Consider the following 19,727-nt stretch of genomic DNA (forward strand, 5'->3'; position numbering starts at 1 on the left):
GAAAGAAAAGCTTTTTGCTACGATTGAAGAGATAAAAGAAAAATCGAAACGAATCATGCTGTTGGCTATACAAAAAATTTCAATAATCTGCTGTCTCATTTTTTTTAAAGGGGTTGGTAGTTGAAACTTTCCGAATTTGCCTTGACAAATGACAGAATACTGGACCAACCTCGGCGGAAATTTCAAAAAATAACAATTGTGTGTCTAATGTCTTGTACACTTTAAGATATAATAGGAATAGGATTTTTTAAACATTTTGATACAAAGACAAAATTTTGACATTTGTCGATCAGTTTGTACGTCCGCTCCGAAAGTTTTTAGAAATAGGTCCCCACAAAATCTTCTCCCAATTACAATGCAATTGAAGTTGCCTACAATGATATTGCACGATATGTATACAACAGACCACGGTATGACCACATATCACAATTTGCTTATCAGATTTTTGATCTTTCAGTTGAAAATTTACTAAATGTTAAATGCTTGCAATTCCTACATAAGGTTATTTATAACAAAGAACCTGAATATCTTTACAAACACCTACAATTTGCTAGATCAAATCGAGGGCGCAAACTGATTCAACCTAGATTTGAATCTCAAATCACTGAAAGGCAATTTATTGTAAACAGTATTCGTCTCTGGAACACCCTCCCATCATATATACAACTCATAAGCAATGCTATTGAATTCAAAAAGGAGCTACATGATTATTATAAGTAGAAATTGTATGTAGTCTAGTAGTATAAGTTATAATTAAATTATTTATTTATTTTTTTATAAGTTATAGTTTATAATGGAATTAATTGATGAAACTGCACTGTTGTGAACCAGCACAGTAAAATATAAGATATAATCTTGTTGTGCTTGGTGTTAAATAAATGAAATGAAAATGAAAAATGAAATGAAATGAAATGAACCCTTCATTGTACTTATTGTCCACATATTCGCTCGCGGATTTTTGTCTGGATTAGCTCTATCAAAGTTTGATTTTTGTGAAAATAATGTTATTTTAAATAAAACTTACATTTCCTTTCTCGTTTCAGGTATGTACACAGTTTGCTAAACATTCAATTCCTATAAAATGGGTAAATATGACCAACAAAATATTTATATATCTATATAATGTTGGATCTAATAACGCTAATTGAAATTGTCCATAATTCAATTCTTTTCAAAACAAAATTGCTATTGGGCATAGAAGTTATGTGTAACAAGTAAAAAGGCGGAAAGTTCGGGCGGGCCGAACTTTGGATACCCACCATTTCGGTTATACATATGTAAACCACGTTTCGTCAAAATCCGGTGAAAATGCATACCTTATGCCCCATATCAACTAATAAATACAAGTCATTGTTGAATTGTGTATAAAAAATATTGGTAGCTATAACTAAAAATATATTTCGAAAAGCCTAACATAGTCACTGTGTCAAATTTCAGTGAAATCGGATTATAAATGCGCCTTGCATGGGGCCAGAACTTTAAGTCGAGATATCGGTCTATATGGCAACTATATCCAAATCTAAAACGATCTAAGAAAAATTGAAGAAACATTTTTAGAGGGCCTAACACATCTCACTGTCCCAAATTTCGACGACATCGAACAAAAATGCGCTTTTTATGGACCCAAAACCTTAAATGGAGAGATCGGTCTATATGACAACTATTTGCAAATCTTGATCGATCTATACCAAATTGCAGAAATATGTCGTGGGGCTTAACTTAACTCACTGTCCCAAATTTTGGGGACATCGGACAATAAATGCGCCTTTTATGGGCCCAAAACGTTAAATCGAGAGATCGGTCTATATGGCAGCTATATTCAAATCTGGACCGATCTAGGTCAAATTGAAGGTAGATATCGAACTCACTGTCCCAAATTTCGGCGACATCGGAAAATAAATGTGCCTTTTATGGCCCCGAAACCTTAATTCGAGAGATCGGTTTATATGGCACCTATATCCAAATCTGATCCGATCTGTGCCATATTACAGAAGTATATTGAGAGGCTTAACATAAGTCACTGTCCCAAATTTCGACGACATCGGACAATAAATGCGCTTTCTATGCGCCCAATACCTTAATGCGAGAGACCGGCCTATATGACAACTATATCCAAATCTGAACCGATCGGGCCAAATTGAAGAAAGATGTCGAAGGGCCTAACGCAACTCACTGTCCCTAATTTTGGCAAATTCGGACAATAAATGCGCCTTTTAGTGGCGCAAGACCTTAAATTGAGAGAACGGTCTATATGGCAGGTATATCCAAATCTGGACCGATCTGGGCCAAATTGAAGAAAGATGTCGATGGGTCTAACACAATTCACCGTCCCAAATTTCAGTAAAATCGTATAATAAATGTGTGATCCTAAATCGGCGGATCGATCTATATAGGGGGGCTATATCCGATATAGCCCATCTTCGAACTTAACCTGGTTATGGACAAAAAAAGAATCTGTGCAAAGTTTCAGCTCAATATCTCTATTTTTAAAGACTGTAGCGTGATTTCAACAGACTGACGGACGGACATGGCTATATGGTCTTAGATTTTTACGCTGATCAAGAATATATATACTTTATAGGGTCGGAAATGGATATTTCGATGCATTGCAAACGGAATGACAAATAGAATGTAGCCTCATTCTTCGGTGGTTGTAAAAAAGAAAACCGCGAAGACCATATTTGAGAAGTATGTTGGGGGTCATAAGAGAAGTCATGTGCATTTTGCCTAAGTCGGATAAATATTGTAGTTCGCTCTCTTAAAGCTCAAGAAGTATAAACGGGAGATCGGTTTATATGGTAACTATATCAGGTTTTGGACCGATTCAGGCCATATTTGGCCAGATCATTGAAGAAGTCATTGTGCAAAATTTTGTCCAAATCGGATAAAAATTGCACTTTCTAAGGGCTCCGCTAATGCTATTAGGAGATCGGTTTATAGGGGAGCTATATCAAGGTTTGGACCGATTCCGACCATATTTGCAAGTTTGTTGAGTATCATAGAAGAAGTCATCATGCAAAACTTCAGTCAACTCAGATAGAAGTGCACTCTCTACACCCAAAAAAATTAGCCTGCGGAAATCAGCAAACAATGTCTTCTAATATTAAATTAAAAATTTTGAACTTTTGAATAAATCTCTTCAATATTTTTGAACTTCCAAACAACAATGAAGGCATTTGCTCTACATTAATACACTATTTGCCAATTTTAAGCGTTAATTTTTTGTTTAAAATTTCACATATAATATTAGAAGTTATTTGGTTTGCTGTTATTTAAATTCGATAAAAAATTAGAAAATTTTAAAAAAATTTTTAATTATCTGCTTGTAAAAATTTAAAAATGAGATGGAATATAAAAATTTTTAAAATATTTATGAAATTTTTGAACTTTTTTCTCTTTTTACTATTGAAAACAGCAGAAATTGTTTGCTGTTTTTGCAAAAAAAATTACTGCTGTCACATGTTCAGTAGACTTTCTGCTCTTTCAGTAAAGATTTTTTATTTTTTTACTAACAAATTTCTCTGAGTGTAGGGATTAGGAAGTATAATCGGGAGACAGGTTTAAATGAGAGCTTTAACTAAGCATGTACCGATTTGGCCCATTTACAATCCCAATCGATTTACATTAATAGGAAGTATTGAGGCAAAGTTGTAAGAGGTTATCTTTATTCCTTCGAAATGTATCGTGCTCTCGACATATGGACGGATATGGCTAGATCGACTTAAAATGTAATGAAGATCTAGAATAATACATTTTATTTGGGATGAAGTTCAACTGATGGAATGACGAAATTAATATAACACACATCGTATGGTGGAGGGCTTAGCAATTAGCAGTAAGAAAAAGTAAAATAAAAATTCTAAGCAATAAATCCACATTTTAATACAATCAAATACGTACGTCCCCTTGCGCCAAAAAATAGAAACTAGGAATGTGTGTCTTCACTTGTATATGTGGTGTGTGTCTTTACTGCTCTGGATATTAGTAAACTTAGAATTTTCAAGACATTTGCCACACCCTGTTACATAGATTGGTTTGTGTTCTTGCTGCTTCACAAATATTTTCTCTAGTTGTTCCGAAAGATGGCGCTGCCAAATTGCCCATTAACACGATACATAATAATGATTTTTCTCTAAAGAAGATAGATACCGTAATTTATGTAATGACCCCAAAAACATTCCTGCACAAGAGTTTTTTTTATTTTGTCTTGTTTCTTTATAAGTAAATTATTGGAAGTTGTCGCATTTATTGTAATTGTTATGTCACATTGAAAGACAGTGCGCAAGCAGACTTATTTACGCAATGAGGTCCCTGGGGACGTTTTATTAACTTAATTTAACTATGGTATCCAAGTTTTTTGACGTAGAACGTCAAAACACCATGTATTCCAAATGGTGTGATTCGATTAAAATCTGGATTGGATTCATACACAAACAAAAATAATTTTAAATACAACAACTTTTGTCGAAAAAATTTATTAATTTCCTACAAAAAACTATTTTGAATCTCAACGACCCAAATTAGAAATTTTTTGTTGAAAGGCATTCCTTACCAGCCAACATGTAACCACAGCAACCAATATTTATTTTTGTTTGATTTGGTCAAGTTTTAGTTATAGTTGGATATATTTAGCTTATTGACCTCCAAATTTTGGGGTGAATAAAACACGAAGAATTATACTTTTGAATCCCAACGTTTTGCCCCTTTTCTGGCGACTTTCTCAGGGGATTACGTAATATCATCTTTAAGATGCGTTTCATTGGTATTATACTAAATCTTCTATATAAAAATGAATTTGTGTTTGTTTGTTTGTCTGTTCCGTATAGACTCAAAAACGGCTGAACCGATTTTCTTGAAATTTTCACAGATGGTGGATAATGATCCCGTGGTGAAAATAGGGTACAAAATTTTTTGATACCTGAAGGGGGGGTGGGGGTTGGGCGGACCCCTAAACCTAAACCCCTAAAACAGCCCTAAATCGGACATATTTACCGACCATGGTAATATGGTACTTAAATGAAAGGTATTTGCGAGTATAATACGAATCTGATATCCAAATGTGCGACCAAGTGTTTGGGGGCCGCCCCTTCCCAAAAACACCCCCAAACAGGTCAAATTTACGACCATAACAATATGGGTCGCAAATGGAAGGTCTTTGGGAATAAAACTCGAATCTAATATCAATGATCGGGAAAAAGTGCCTATAGGGCCACCACACCCCCATAACACCACCTGAATAGGACGTTTTTGCTGACAGTTGCAATATGGGGCTCAATTAAGTGGTATTTTAGGGTAAAACATGAATCTGCTAGATGTTTTCAGAGCCAAGTCACTGAGTGGCTGCCCCACTCCCCAAAACTCACCTAATCGGACATATTTAGCGACCAGGTCAGTGTGGGGCTCAAATGAATTTGCCACTTCCGTGATCAATTTTCTGGGTGTCTACCTCTTCCCCAAAACAAACAGCAATTATTTACTGGCCATCGCAATGTGGGGCTTAAATAAAGGTAGTTGGGAGTGGAATACGAATCTGATATCCAAATGTCGGACCATGTATTTGGGGCACCGCACAAAGAGTACAAATTTACCGACCATGGCAATATGTGGCCCAAATGAAACGTATTTGGGATAAGAAAACGAATTTGATAACCTATTTTGTGGCCAAGTGTTGGGGTGACTCCTCATCCCATAAACTCCCCTTTAACCAATGATAATATGGGGTTTAACTAAATGGTATTGTATATTAGAGTAGAGCACAATGCTGATATATTTTTCAGGCAAAAAAAAAAACGCTAAAACGGACATACCTATTTATCGATCATGGCAATGTGGGACTCAAATTAAAGGCATTTGGGAGTAGAGCACGAAATGCATACCCACTTTCAGGACCACGTTTCTGGGGGTCCACACCACTCCCTAAACCCTCCAACCACCACCCTGGGAGCCTTTCCACTCCCAAAATCCCCATGAGAATATAGGGTTCTAATAAAGTCTTTTAAGAATGGAGTACATCTAACGCCTAATGTTAGATGACCCTAAAACCGAATTCATAGACCAATAAAGAGCATATGGAATTCAGATAAAGGCATATATATTGTTTCCCTGTTAGTGAAGCGGCATACACATACCAATTTCGCAGCATAGTATTTCACTATAAGCTCTTTAATTGTCGAAAATAAATATTCAAAGGATAATTTTCTCCTAGAAAGCATTTAAAGAAAAAATAACAAAAAAATGTTTTTTTTGCTAGCCGGGGAATTTTAATCTGGTGTGTTACGTGGTAGTACGCGTATTCTAGCAACTAACTAAAACAAAATAATTTGTTGGAAATCCATACAATTTCAATTATTTTGTCTGCCAAGTCTCTTCAAACCTACTTCAAACTCATTGAGAATTAACTTTTCCACATACAAATTTGCTAGTAAGTTTTTTCTGAGAGTTAATTTTTGTGCAGGCTTAGAATATTTTACAAAGTTTTTTCTATTTTACCTGTGCTATGGTTCAGAAAAAGTTGTTCATAGAATTAATAAAACAAACTTATTCTAATTAAGTAAATAAATTTTTATATAATTAGGTTAAATTTTGTATAAAACAAGGAAAACTTGCAAGTACTTAATAAATTTAACACATCTTTAGTTAGGTGCAAATAGTTTATAAACCATCCGTATAGTAGTCTATATAACTTCTGTTACTAGGTGTATGGTAGTTCCAATCGGTTCTATCGGGAATAGTGGTACAGTAATTTTTATCAAAAAGCGTCTCAGGTAGGGTGTAATCCACACTGCCTGGAACATCGGATATTGCATCAAGGATAACACAGTGTCCGTAGCCGCCACATGACCAATGATAAACCGCACGGCAGTGGTCGCTGCAATTTGGCTAGCAACAATGTCCAGAGGCATTAAATGTAGCATTGAATTCAGTGCATCAGATGGTGTCGTCCTCAGTGCGGCTGTGATGCACAAACAAGCCATCCTTTGGGTCTGGTTAAGTATTGAGCATCACAACACCATATGGCATAATAGGTCTACACTGCAGTATATACCCAATGCATGACACGCGTTCTAAATCCCCAACTTTTGCCAATAGCTCTCTTGCAGGTGTAAACGTCAAGAGTGGCCTTTCTTGGCCTTTCCAAAATGTTGGATTTGAAGTTCAATTTCCTGTCCAGCAAAACACCCATGTATTTTCGCTCTCTGTAAATGGAACATTCTCTCCACCCAAGGAGACAGGATCCACTGTAGGCAACTTGTATCTCCTGCTGAAAAGAACTACTTCTGTCTTGCACGGATTTATACCCAGACCACTTTCGGCAGCCCACTTAGCTGTTGCACTTAGAGCTTCCTGAAGTATATCTTTTAGAGTGCTGGGAAACATTCCCCTAACCGTACTTGTCACGTCATCAGCATACCCGACCACTTTTACGCCTTTTTCTTACGTACGTTATTAACAATCTTTCTTACGATAGAGTTGATGCCTAGAAACTCCAATTCCTTCATGGTTGACGTCGGTTTTACATTATTTAAAGCACCTTCAATGTCAAGAAATGCTACCACTGTATATTCCTTGACAGCGAGAGAACCCTCTATGTAGCCGTCTAGGTCGTGAAGGGCTGTTTCAGTGGATGCCTATGCTGCTGCCGCGACAAGCGATCTCCAGGGATCTTTGCCCTAAAATATGTTTCTATCAACCTCTCAAGAGTCTTCAGCATAAAGGATGACAGACTAATAGGAAGAAAATCTTTCGCCTTCGTGTGGTAGGGGTTTGCTGCTTTCGGAATGAAAATGAACTTCGTGTCCCTCTACCCCACAGGTATATATGACATTCTGATACAAGCAGAGTATATCTCCCTAAGCCAGGGAACCAGTCTATCAGAGACAGCTTGTAATTCAACCGGTGATACATCATCAGGGCCTGTAGACTTAAAGGAGTCAAAACTCCTTATCGCCCAAAGGATTTTCGGCTCAGACACAATTTCCCTAATAACTTATTTCATAGTTAAACCATGATATTATTCCAATATTGTTTGGGGTGTCCTGGCTTTGGTAAGATAGTTTTTATCGTGGGAAAACGGATAAGCATATTTATCTAAACCTAATCTGACTTATTCAGTAATAATTTGGGACCAATTCACGATTAATGATAATGAAGTGATTATAAAGTGGATTTTACATTTGCATCTGGCATAAATCCAATAGAACAAATCGGAGAATTACTCGAAAAAAGTATCCAAACACACATGATTTCATCTAAAGAAGGCCTTAAACCTAATTTATGAGAATAGTGAGCCTATACAGGGGAATTAACACCCATATTCTGTTCAAAATCGTGAATCGACGATTGGAAACAATTGCCGCATATAAAGGAGGAACCACGAAATCTATCTACATATTAATAGTTGAAATATAGCCACTTTAATTGCTAGACACATGCGTACGTAAACTTTTATGAGCCACTGTATATATTGGGTTGCCCAAAAAGTAATTGTCGGTAATATAGTAGTTATATAGTCGGCGTTGACAAATTTTTTCAACGGCTTGTGACTCTGTAGTTGCACTCTTTCTTCTGTCAGTTATCAGCTGTTACTTTTAGCTTGCTTTAGAAAAAAAGTGCGCGAAATTTTGTTTACATTTGTTTGTTTGGCGTCAATTTTAATATGGGTACCACATGTATTGAAAGAAATTCATTTAACAAACCGAATCAACGCTTGTGATATGCACCTTAAACGCAATGAATTCGATCCGTTTTTAAAACGAATCATAACTGGAGATGAAAAATGGATTGTTTACAACAACGTTAGTCGAAAACGATCATGGTCCAAGCATGGTGAAGAAGCTCAAACCACTTCAAAGGCTGATATCCACCAAAAGAAGGTTATGCTGTCTATTTGGTGGGATTGGAAGGGTGTGGTATATTTTGAGCTGCTTCCAAGGAACCAAACGATTAATTCGGATGTTTACTGTCAACAATTGGACAAATTGAATACAGCCATCAAGGAGAAGCGACCAGAATTGGTCAATCGTAAAGGTGTCATATTCCACCAGGACAACGCTAGACCGCACACATCTTTGGTCACTCGCCAAAAACTGAGTGAGCTTGGCTGGGAACTTTTGATGCATCCACCATATAGCCCTGACCTTAAACCATCAGACTACCATTTATTTCGATCTTTGCAGAACTCCTTTAATGGTAAAACTTTCGGCAATGATGAGGCTATAAAATCGCACTTGGTTCAGTTTTTTGCAGATAAAGGCCAGAAGTTCTATGAGCGTGGAATACTAAATATGCCAGGAAGATGGCAAAAGGTTATCGAACAAAATGGCAATTATATATTTGATTAAAGTTCATTCTAAGTTTTATTAAAAATGCATTTACTTTCTTTTAAAAAAATCCGCAATTACTTTTTAGGCAACCCAATAGCAATGTGGTACCATTTTGGCTGTACTATATATTAAAATTTTTAAAAAAATCTTTCTAAACCTTTTAAAGACATTTTTTAGTATATATGTGAACCTTTCGAATCACTTAAATTTTGATGTGCCTCATAAAGAGACTTTAAATTTTACCTTCTTGCTAATTCGCAATACACAATGTTTGTTATCTAAAGGCTACTATAATTTTGCTGTATTTATTGCATTTTTATTTGCTTAAACAAGCACCCAGAGAAATTTTCTTTTGTAGATAAATATTTACGATTTTTTGTTCTATCGATAGATTAGGACCACTTGGGTGACCGACCATAAAATTTGTTGTGTTAATGGTTGTTTTTGGCACGGAGATTATATTAGTGGACTCTTTATAGATTAAGGCTACCTATGGACTTTTATTTAAAGAACCTGTATGATAAGAGCTTCCAGTTGGTGTGATTAAATAAAACAGAAGTACTAAATCTATTGATTTGTTTAACAATATTGCACACTTTATATTTTCTTACTATATGTCTTCATAGCTGAAGACATTAAAATGTATAAAAGTTTTTCGGTATATCTTAGGTTTAGGCATCTGTTGGTGGTACACAAACTTCCTTTTCACCCTCGTCGCCGCCGCCACCACCACCTCCACCAATCAAGCCTAACAAATCCGACAATGTCATATCACCAATCAAATTATTGACTAATGGTACCAAATATCCATTGGTCAGATCGGACATGTTATCGGTGTTGTCGTTAATAGCCAAATAAACCCATTCCTCGACGACTTCATTCAGTTTCTTGTTGATAATGCCATATTTGGAAAGTCCTCCGATTTCTGATTTGACCTCACCCACACTCATGTACATATTGAATGTCTTCAATTTCAAAGTTCCACCAAAAATACCCATAGCGTATTTTGCATCACCCCAGACTCGCAGATTTTTAAGTGCGAATTTAGCCAAACCAGAGCGGGTTACCTTAAAGTTATCCAAACTGGTGGCCATGACATAGTCGGTATTTAAATAGACATGATTCCAGTTAAACTCGAATGTAAGTTTACTGATTAAGGTGCTGAGTTTGAATTGAACGATATCGAAGTCATCTAAACCATCCATACGGAAATTGTTAACTTCGCCATGGGCTTGAATCGATCCAGCGTTAATGTGAATATCTTTATGCGAAGCCTTTAGGGGGGCCAATGGAGGAATACCCAAGCCAGGGAAACCGCAGGGCATCTGCTGTTTCTTACTTTCTATAAAATCCACAATTTGACTTGAAATTGATCGATCATTTGCTAGAAGGGATGAAATGGAAATGGATTAAATAAGGTTTTTAAATGAGAAAATAAAATATAATTTATATCAAGAATTATTTAAAATTTTTGAAAAATTATCATAATTTGTGATGCCAAGTTATTTGGTCTTGAAAAACAGTTGTTGGAGTGATTCCTGACCCATCTTTTGTTTCAACTTTAATCTCTAAATGTCACAACATACGACATTTTAGTCTTTATAGATAGTTTAAGTTCAGTGCGAATACTGAGTATCTTTGTTTGTTTCGTTTAATCGACGCGGATTAACGTTTTCCTTGAATTTTGGTTATTCTCTTTTTAATCCAGTGCTTCTCCAGCTCAAATCTGACTAATTCCCTTACCACGCCAAATATTACTCTAATGTTTTTTTTCGAAATCCCTATGCTGGTGAATGGTTCCTATGCTGATGAATGGAATACGGAATATCTTAGTTCTTGACTTGATCAATATTTCTCTTGTTTAAACTGCATCAATTATTTTTTAGCGGTACCTGTCAGTGTACCGCAGGCGTAGGAAATGAAAATGGGACGGCAATAAATTCTTTGATAAAACAGCAAGCATTTTCCACTTTTTTTTCAGATAGAACAAGTTGAGAGTAGACTAAAATCGTCATAAATAGTTTGAAATCTTGTATATTAAATTTTTTTTTATTTAAGATGTCATCGTAGCGCAGAGGTTAGCACGTTTACTGAACGCTTGGGTTCGAAATTTACAGCTGTGGTTATACCCTCCTAATGGTGGCAACGTTTGTACTATGCCACGTAAAAACTTCTCCCCAAAAGGGTGTCGTACTGCGGTACGCCCTTCGGACTCCGCTTAAAAAAAGAAGTCCCTAATCAATGAGCTTGAACTCATTGAAATGTGAGAAGTTTATCCCTGTTCCTTAATGGAATGTCCCTGGGAAAATTTGCCATCTTTTAATTGTAATATTGTACATGTTAATTTTTTTCTAATATTCTATAAAGATAGGCAGTGTTTGGTGAAATCATTGGACTTATTACTATGGGTGTTCATCCAAATGCTTCTACTTCTTTTTCTAAGCAACATTATTGAAGAACCTACAATACTTCTATTCACCGTTGTTTCTTTTTTTGGAAATGATCATCAGGCGACAACAGTTTTTGGAGGATTAGTACTGAACAGTTGGCGTTTTTGTACAAAGGGCGGTTGGTGACTTCTCATCTGTTATGTCTAATGCCAAGTCAACGAAAATCTTTACTTATTGAAGGCATATTACAAACTTGTCACATCAATAAAATTGTGAGCAAGGCATGCCCAATTATTATTTTAGATCTACTCCCGGGCTCAAATTTGTCCTTCTACTGGATATACTTTGGGCATCTTTATTATCTTACAAATTACAGTTTTGCCTAGCGAATTGAAAACTCGCCCTTTACGCTCAATAGTTATGCGGGAATTAACATTAACCAATTATCGAACGCATAACATAACAAGTCGCAAACTAGCCTACGTGTATATATGAAATTCGACTTGTATTGAGAATGTTGTTTAAATTTACATTACAAAAAAGATTTTATGAAGGGATTTCTTTCATGTCCCAAAACCGAGTGCTCCATAAGTTTCATTATACCACAAACTCGATATTATAAACGATACACGTCACCTGTTTACCTGCCCAGCCAGACCCACTTGACTCAGACCCAAAACCCAGTGAACGCACCCCCATCTTAGTCGCAGAGTTCCTGGGTCTTGACACTCAACAGAATCAAGCAGACAAAAGATAGAACACAACAAACTCGCCTTTCTATATAATCAGTGTACCAAGAGATATGTTGGCCTATCTTATTTAAATTACTTTTTAAAGTTTTCTGGCTAGATCAACAGAAAGCATCTTTCTTCGTCTGTTCCTGCAATATCACAATTGACTAAAACGTCGTGCTGTCACTTAAACCTTACACTAACTTATAAGCCAATTTAGTTGTATTAGATCCTCGTAGCGAAGCCAGATATTAGGCCGTCGTCTTTGACGCTGAAAGCCTGGGTTCAAATCCCGCAATAATAGAAAATTATTCAGCTGTGACGTATTTATCTTTGGTATTTGGCTGCGTTTACTTCTGTGCTAAGTGATGTTGCTCTGCCGCAAGCCATTCAGACTCAGCAATAAAGGAAGTCATTGAGCTTAAACTTGAGAGAAGAATCCCAGTTGTTTCTTAATGGAATTCTCGCATCATCTTTATTTGCCCTGCTATAACCAAAATGGAATGCTGCCATTGGTGACCCTGAGAATTACTTCATTAATATACTCTCAGGTTGAATGAATAATTGCACTTTTGAAATGTTTTGGTAAATGAATTTGACAAGAATGTCAATTGTTATTTGACATTCTGCACCTAGCAATGTCCCATCGGCTTGTCCATCTTTTACTGCTTGAAAGTTTGTAAAATTACTTAACTTTACTTCACTTCACTTACTTTTCAAAATCGCACCCTCAAAATCTTTTGAATAATTGTTTGAGCTATCACACGTAATTGTATAATGTTTGGGAAAATCTAATTAAAATTTGAAGTCATGTAGCCATTTTAAAAAAGATTAGATAAGAAAAATAATTAAATTTAAAAAATTCAGGAAATCCTTCGCGAATCGCCACTTTAGAAAATTAAAAACTTAAAAAAATCATATATATGCAATTTGTGTGGAAATGTAATCCTTTTTTTGGAAATGTTTATAAAAGTCTTCACGTACGTTCATATGTTGAAAGGACGTTAATTCGATCTTACCGATAAAAAAAAATCGTTTATTTATGGTTCTATCCTAATTTTAATCCCTTAAGGTTGTTTTCACTTTAATGTTTAACTTTTAATAAAACACTTTGTCCACTTCTTACCTTCAATCAGGGCACGGACCTCATCGCGGGGCTCACCACCGCCCATAGCCAAGGGCATTAAAGCCAACAAAATCAATAAGTATTTCATGTTTTAGAGTTTCTTGCGCGTTGTGTTTACTACTCGAATTTAGTAAATAAACTAAACTAAACACTGCGCGAAAACAAGAGTTTTATACCAATATCAATTTATCGATAACATTTGGATTAACCCAAACCATAAAAATATCGAAAGATACTACCAATCGATAGTGATAATCAAAAATCCGTAGATGATAAGATATTACTGTTCATAAGAAAAAAAAAAAAAAAACAATGAACTAATAGGCTGATATAGTTAAGAATATTAAATTTCGATGGATTAAAAGCGAAAGAGAGAAGACCTATACAGACGTGTACTCTCTCCCTAAAAGAAAGAGAAATAATTACAGGTTGCAAAGAGAACAAAAAATATAAAGCATTGCGAGTGTATATAAGTTATTGTTATCAGAGAATGAGACAAAGGTAGACAGTATGAGAAAAAAGGAGCGATCACTTAGAGCTTTAATGTGTTTTAATTAAAACTAAATTTAAATCTATTGCAAGGATTTTTTCTTTAGAAAATCTCAATTATTGGGCTGAAAAAGTTTTTGCAAGACTTTCTCAGATCTTTCTTTCTCAATTTTTCCTTCCCAAGATTTTCCCATATCTTTCGTTCTACTTTTTCCCCTCCCAAAAAAATTCAATATTAAATTTTCAAATTTTTTTCTTTCAAAAAGTTTTTTTGTTTATTTTTCTTAATCTTTAATTTTTCATTATTTCTTTGAAAAATATAACTTAAAATAAAGAAAAATTAACTTTCTCTGTCAAATGCCAAAAAGTTTAGTTATCGGGCATGGGGATACATTCGGTCTTCTCACCTTCACCACCAGAACCAGCAATGATTTCGGCCAAAGTCATTTCATCCAAAACGCTGTTGACGGCGGGCAAAGCAATGGCTTCAATGGTTTCGGCGATCATATCCTCATTTTCGTTGACAGCCAATTCGACGGCTTCAGCCAAAACATCGTTCATCTTGTGGTTGACCATGCCTTCACCCAACATGCCTTCGATTTCGGACTCAACATCACCAATGTGGGTACGGACTTCCAAGGTCTTCAACTTCAATTTGCCAGACAAAACGCCCAAGGAGTATTTCATGGTACCCCAGATGTTCATATCCTTGATGGCGAATTTAGCGGGACCAGCACCAATCATGTTGATGGTGAAACCGGCCTTCTTCAAGACCATGCTCAAATCGTATTTGGTATCAACATTGACGTTGTTAAAGATGAAACGGAAAGTGACCTTGCTGGTGATGGCATTGACTTTCATTTCGGCGATATCGAAATCGTTCAAGCCATTCAAACGGAAGTTATCGACGGAACCATGCAAGCGAATAGCGGGGTAATCAATGTTGATTTCCTTGTGGGCAATCTTAAGGGGAGCCAATGGAGGAATGCCCATTTCGGGGAAACCGCAAGGCATTTGATCACGGATACCTTCGATGACATCGACAACGGTGCTGGAGATGGAACGATCAGCTAGAAATGAGAACAGAGAAAAAATCAAAATTTGTGTTAATATTTAATCAAGTTTGGGTAGCGTAATGGCTTTTTATTGGAGACCACCGTTGCGCAGAGGTTAGCATTTCCGCCTATGACGCTGAACGCCTGGGATCGAAACCTGGCGAGACCATCAGAAAAAGAATTTCAGCGGTGGTTTTTCCCTTCTAATGCTGCCAACATTTGTGAGGTACTATGCCATGTAAAAATGTCTCTCAAAAGAGGTGTCGCACTGCGGCAAGCCGTTTGGACTCGGCTATAAAAGGAGGTCCCTGATCATTGAGTTAAAACTTGAATCGGACTACACTCATTGATATGTGAGAAGTTTGCACTGTTCCTTAGAGGAATGATGATAGCAAAATTTGCAAAAAAAAAATTGCATTGGTTTTTTATTATTAGGCAGTGTGATACCACAGCTATATTTTCAGGCGGTGTGATACCACAGCTAAATTTTTTATTGACCATACACACTGGTTGTCAAATAAACTAACAATTTGACTATAAGCAGGGTTACATTTTAAATAGCGTTAAAAATTTTAAATATTATCTGACCTTTTGATAGCGGATTCGCATACAGAGTGTTGACCTACTCCACGCCTTAAAACTAGTCTAAGTACAGGCAGAGAAACACTCACTTCGGCGAAATCAGCAGAGAAGCATGTGGCATGTTGGTGCACCAACTACGTGTGGAAAAGATTCATCGTTGCATATTTCAAACAGAAAACTATTCATGGGATGAAGCATTTCAAGACAGAGTGCTTTAGAAATGATAATTCGGGCCCTGTTAATCACTTCAAATCATGAATAATAGAAAAGTTTGTAAAGAGTGTTCAAATTTTTTTTAATTAAAAAAATTGCGTTATAACGGACAGGTATATATTTTTTCAAAAAATGTATTTTGTATTTTTTTCCTGATATTTAACCTGACATTTTATTATTGAATCCCTTAATATAGATTTTTCCTCATGCTCAGAGAAACTTGTTAGTGCAAACAGAAAAAATCCTGGCAGCAGCAGCAGAGCGCCTGCTGGAAATGGAACGGTAGTAATTTTTTGCTAAAATAGCAAACATCAGAATGTTTTTAGTTGGTAAAAACTTGAATATAGTCTAAACATTAAATAAATACATAAAATATTTGTATGTTTCATCACATCATTTAATTTTAAGGCCATATAGCGTATTTTTTTCTCATTTTCGTCAATTTGATAATTTTTTATAGTCTTAAAAACAAAAAACATACACCTAAACAAGTAAAAGGGTTCTAAGTTCGGTCGGGCCGAATATTATGTACCCTCACCATTGATCGCATTTGACAAGTTCTTTGAATGTCTTTTTTCAAATATATATGAGCTATATCAAGTCATTGACCGATATGGACTGCACTTGTCATGGCGGTTAGAAGTTATAAAGAAATACTAAATTCAGGCAAATTCTAAAAGAATTACGTCCTCTAGAGGCTCAAGAAATCAAAACCGGAGATCGGTTATATGCCAGCTATATCAGGTTATGTACTCATTTAGACCTTTCTTGATACAGCTGTAGTTGGAAGTCAGTCCAAAAAGACATGTGCAAATTTTCAGAGAAGTCTAAGAATTGCACCCTCTAATAGCTCAAGAAGTCAAATCGGGAGATCGATTTATATGGCAACTATATCAAAACAGGAACCGATTTAGCCCATTTACAATGCCAACCGACCGAAGGTGGGGATATACTAATTTCGTCAATCCGTTTGTAACACCTCGAAATATTCGTCTAAGACCCCATAAAGTATGTATACTCTTGATGGTCATGACAAGTCGATCTAGCTACATCCGTCCAAATGTCGGTCCGCCTGTGGTTAAGGGTATATACGATTATTTGCTTTCTTTTGACGAAGTTTATCTCCGGGACACATAAGTGTGAACGACATGGTGTAAAAACATCTACACGAAGTTTTGTTCGAATCCGGCAATGAAAAACATTGACCAAACTACGAGTTTCGACTTAGTTCAGTGGTGCTTTTGAATTTCCTCTACTTTAATAACTGATATAGTCATAAAGTAAATTTTATGCATTAAAACGATTAAATTATTGTGAATGACTACTTTAGTTTAAACGAGTACCTAAAAACAGAAAATAAATCCAAGACAAGTAAAAGCGTGATAAGTTCGACAGGGCCGAATCTTATATATCTCACACCATGGGTCGTATTAGTCAAGTTCTTTGGCCGATATCTTTTTATAGGCAGACAAACAATAACGGATAAAAATTGCTATACTATTTGAGATATAGCAAGTAATGAACCGATTGGGGCCATACTTGGTTTGGCTGTTGGAGACCAAAGTCAAATTCTTTGTGTAAAATTTCCACCAAAATGGACAAGAATTGCACCCTATAGTGGCTTAAGAAATAAAATCGGGAGATCTGCTTATATGGGAGCTATATCATGGACCGATTTAGACCATACTTTGCACAATTGTTGGAAATCAAACCAAAACACTTCATGAAAATTTCAGCAAAATTTGATAATAATTGCGCCATTTAGAGGCTCAATCAGTCAAGATCCGAGATCGCTTTATATGGAAGTTATTTCAGGTTATGAAACAATTTGGATCATATCTGGCACAGTTGTTGATGTTCAAACCAAAACAAAAATATATGCAAAATTGCAGCGAAATCGGATAATAATTGCGCCCTTTAGCGGCTCATGAACCAAGATCCTCCAGAATCGGTTTATATGGGAGTTATGTCAGCTTATGAACCGATTTGGATTATGCTAAGCACAGTTGTTGGAAGTCATAATAAACTATTTTGTGCAAAATGTCAGCCGAATCGGATAAGAATTGCGCCCTCTAGAGGCTCAAGAAGTCAAGACTCAGATTATTAGGAAGTAAACGTGCAAAATTGCATGCGCCAAGCTTTATTCCTTCGAAAGTTAGCGAGGTGTTGACAGACGGACGACTAAGAATATCAAAACGATCAAGAATATTTATACGATTAGTTTCGTTTAAACCATCTTAACTATCCCTATCTGCTACTACTACTACTACTTGGAGAATCTGTTGTCAAAACCACATATATCTTCGCCCTCATCTGTTGTTAGAAGCTGCAGCCCATTAGAATTTAAAACCCACATACAATCCACTTCCCTTCTTGGATAGCGGTGATATTCCTTCCCGCGTAACCGAGCTCCACAGCGTTGACTCCTTAAAAGAACGAACAAACATAGATCATTGATCTAAAATTAAGACAATTGTCTTAAGACAATTCTATTGTATCTTAGTGGAAGGGTGACCATGATTCGAAAGTTTGTACAAAAAAAAATTAAAGGAAAAAACTTTAAATTTAATTTATTCTTTAGAGTGCACCTACGCTCTTAAGTATCCCGGAAGAATATTAAAATTGGCTTGATTTACAACCATTTTTTTCTTATTCGATTTCATTGAATATATTGAAATAAAAAGGTTGGAATTTTAGTCAAAAACAAAATTCACGAAATCTAAACGTTGTGTGCTATGTTTTTATCATACACATATATCATTTTAATACCCTGCACCATAGGATGGGGTAATACTAATTTCGTCATTCCGTTTGTAACACATCGAAATATTGATCTGAGACCCAACAAAGTATATATATATTCTTGACTGTCTTGACATAATTTTTGCATTTAGCAATGTCCGTTTATTCGTCTGCTATTACCACCCGATTTGGCTGAAATATTCCACATAAAGTTTTGATATGACTTCCAACAGCATGGTCCATATCCCGGTCTATAACCTGATATAGCTCTCACATTAACCGATCGCCTGATTTGACTTCATTGAGCCCCGAGAGCGCATATATTATCCGATTTGGCAGAAATTTTTAACGTCGTATATATCTCCCATATTTATGAAAACATCATTCGAAGAACATGCCAAATGCGATGCATGGTGGAGGGTATATAGGATTCGGTCCGGCGGAAATAAACGTGTTTTTACTTGGTCCAATACTGTAATTCTAACTGGGGGATTTTTTATATATTCACGGGATAAATATCAAATCGATGAAGATGTCAAATATAACAATGTCTTTGCTAATCGTTTAGAATTTAGTTAAATTCATGACGTGATTAAATATTTTCATTTCTTTTTTCTAAAGAGCTTTTGATGGCTTGGTATTTTTAATGCTAGTTTTTGAGATTATTTTTTTATATATTTTCAATTTAAGCTATCAAAATATTATTATTGTGTATATAACTTCCTTAATAAATTGTCTTATCATTCATTACTTACCGAAGGGATCGGCCACATGAGCGGAAGCGGCAAAGGCAACTAAGGCCAAAAGAGCAACAGCGGTTTTCATTTTATTTACAAAATTTATTCTTTTTCGTATGAACTGCTCGTGCAACTTACAGTCAGAATACTACTACTATATTGGCCCCTACCTACCTGAGCTTTTATAGAATGCCTTGCAAATGCCATGTGAGACATCTGCTTAGATAAGCTAACAAGTCAACCAACTTCGCCTTTCTAGCTATGAAAATGGGCAACAGCAGATTTCCTCAAAAACCATCTTATCTGTCTTTCTTTTTTTTGTTTGGTATTATTTCTTGT

The 19,727-nt window shown here is 35.9% G+C and overlaps 3 protein-coding genes across 3 annotated transcripts in view; 1 reads left to right on the top strand and 2 right to left on the bottom strand.

The window, feature by feature from the left end:
- Positions 1-19,727, top strand: part of LOC131995710 (zinc finger protein 492-like) — a 493,860-nt gene that overhangs the window by 425,504 nt on the left and 48,629 nt on the right. The gene's annotated exons all lie outside the window — the stretch shown is intronic.
- Positions 9,894-13,717, bottom strand: LOC106083880 (uncharacterized). The gene is made up of 2 exons (XM_013247164.2): positions 13,571-13,717; positions 9,894-10,707 (listed from the first exon to the last, which is right to left on the bottom strand). The coding sequence occupies exons 1-2, from the start codon at positions 13,656-13,658 to the stop codon at positions 9,995-9,997; spliced, it is 801 nt and encodes a 266-aa protein (XP_013102618.1). The 5' UTR covers positions 13,659-13,717; the 3' UTR covers positions 9,894-9,994.
- On the bottom strand, positions 14,300-19,538 carry LOC106083881 (uncharacterized). The gene is made up of 2 exons (XM_013247165.2): positions 19,407-19,538; positions 14,300-15,129 (listed from the first exon to the last, which is right to left on the bottom strand). The coding sequence occupies exons 1-2, from the start codon at positions 19,474-19,476 to the stop codon at positions 14,429-14,431; spliced, it is 771 nt and encodes a 256-aa protein (XP_013102619.1). The 5' UTR covers positions 19,477-19,538; the 3' UTR covers positions 14,300-14,428.

This window comes from Stomoxys calcitrans, chromosome 3 (genome assembly GCF_963082655.1).
Source record: "Stomoxys calcitrans chromosome 3, idStoCalc2.1, whole genome shotgun sequence".
Taxonomy (NCBI): Eukaryota; Metazoa; Arthropoda; class Insecta; order Diptera; family Muscidae; genus Stomoxys; species Stomoxys calcitrans.

What these genes read in the sequence shown, in the direction of transcription:
- LOC106083880 (XM_013247164.2), bottom strand. Translation starts at nt 13,658, where the DNA reads ATGAAATACTTATTGATTTTGTTGGCTTTAATGCCCTTGGCTATGGGC. An exon ending in GGTCCGTGCCCTGATTGAAG is followed by an intron (nt 10,708 to 13,570) that starts GTAAGAAGTGGA and finishes CATCCCTTCTAG; the next exon opens with CAAATGATCGATCAATTTCA.
- LOC106083881 (XM_013247165.2), bottom strand. Translation starts at nt 19,476, where the DNA reads ATGAAAACCGCTGTTGCTCTTTTGGCCTTAGTTGCCTTTGCCGCTTCC. An exon ending in TCATGTGGCCGATCCCTTCG is followed by an intron (nt 15,130 to 19,406) that starts GTAAGTAATGAA and finishes TCTCATTTCTAG; the next exon opens with CTGATCGTTCCATCTCCAGC.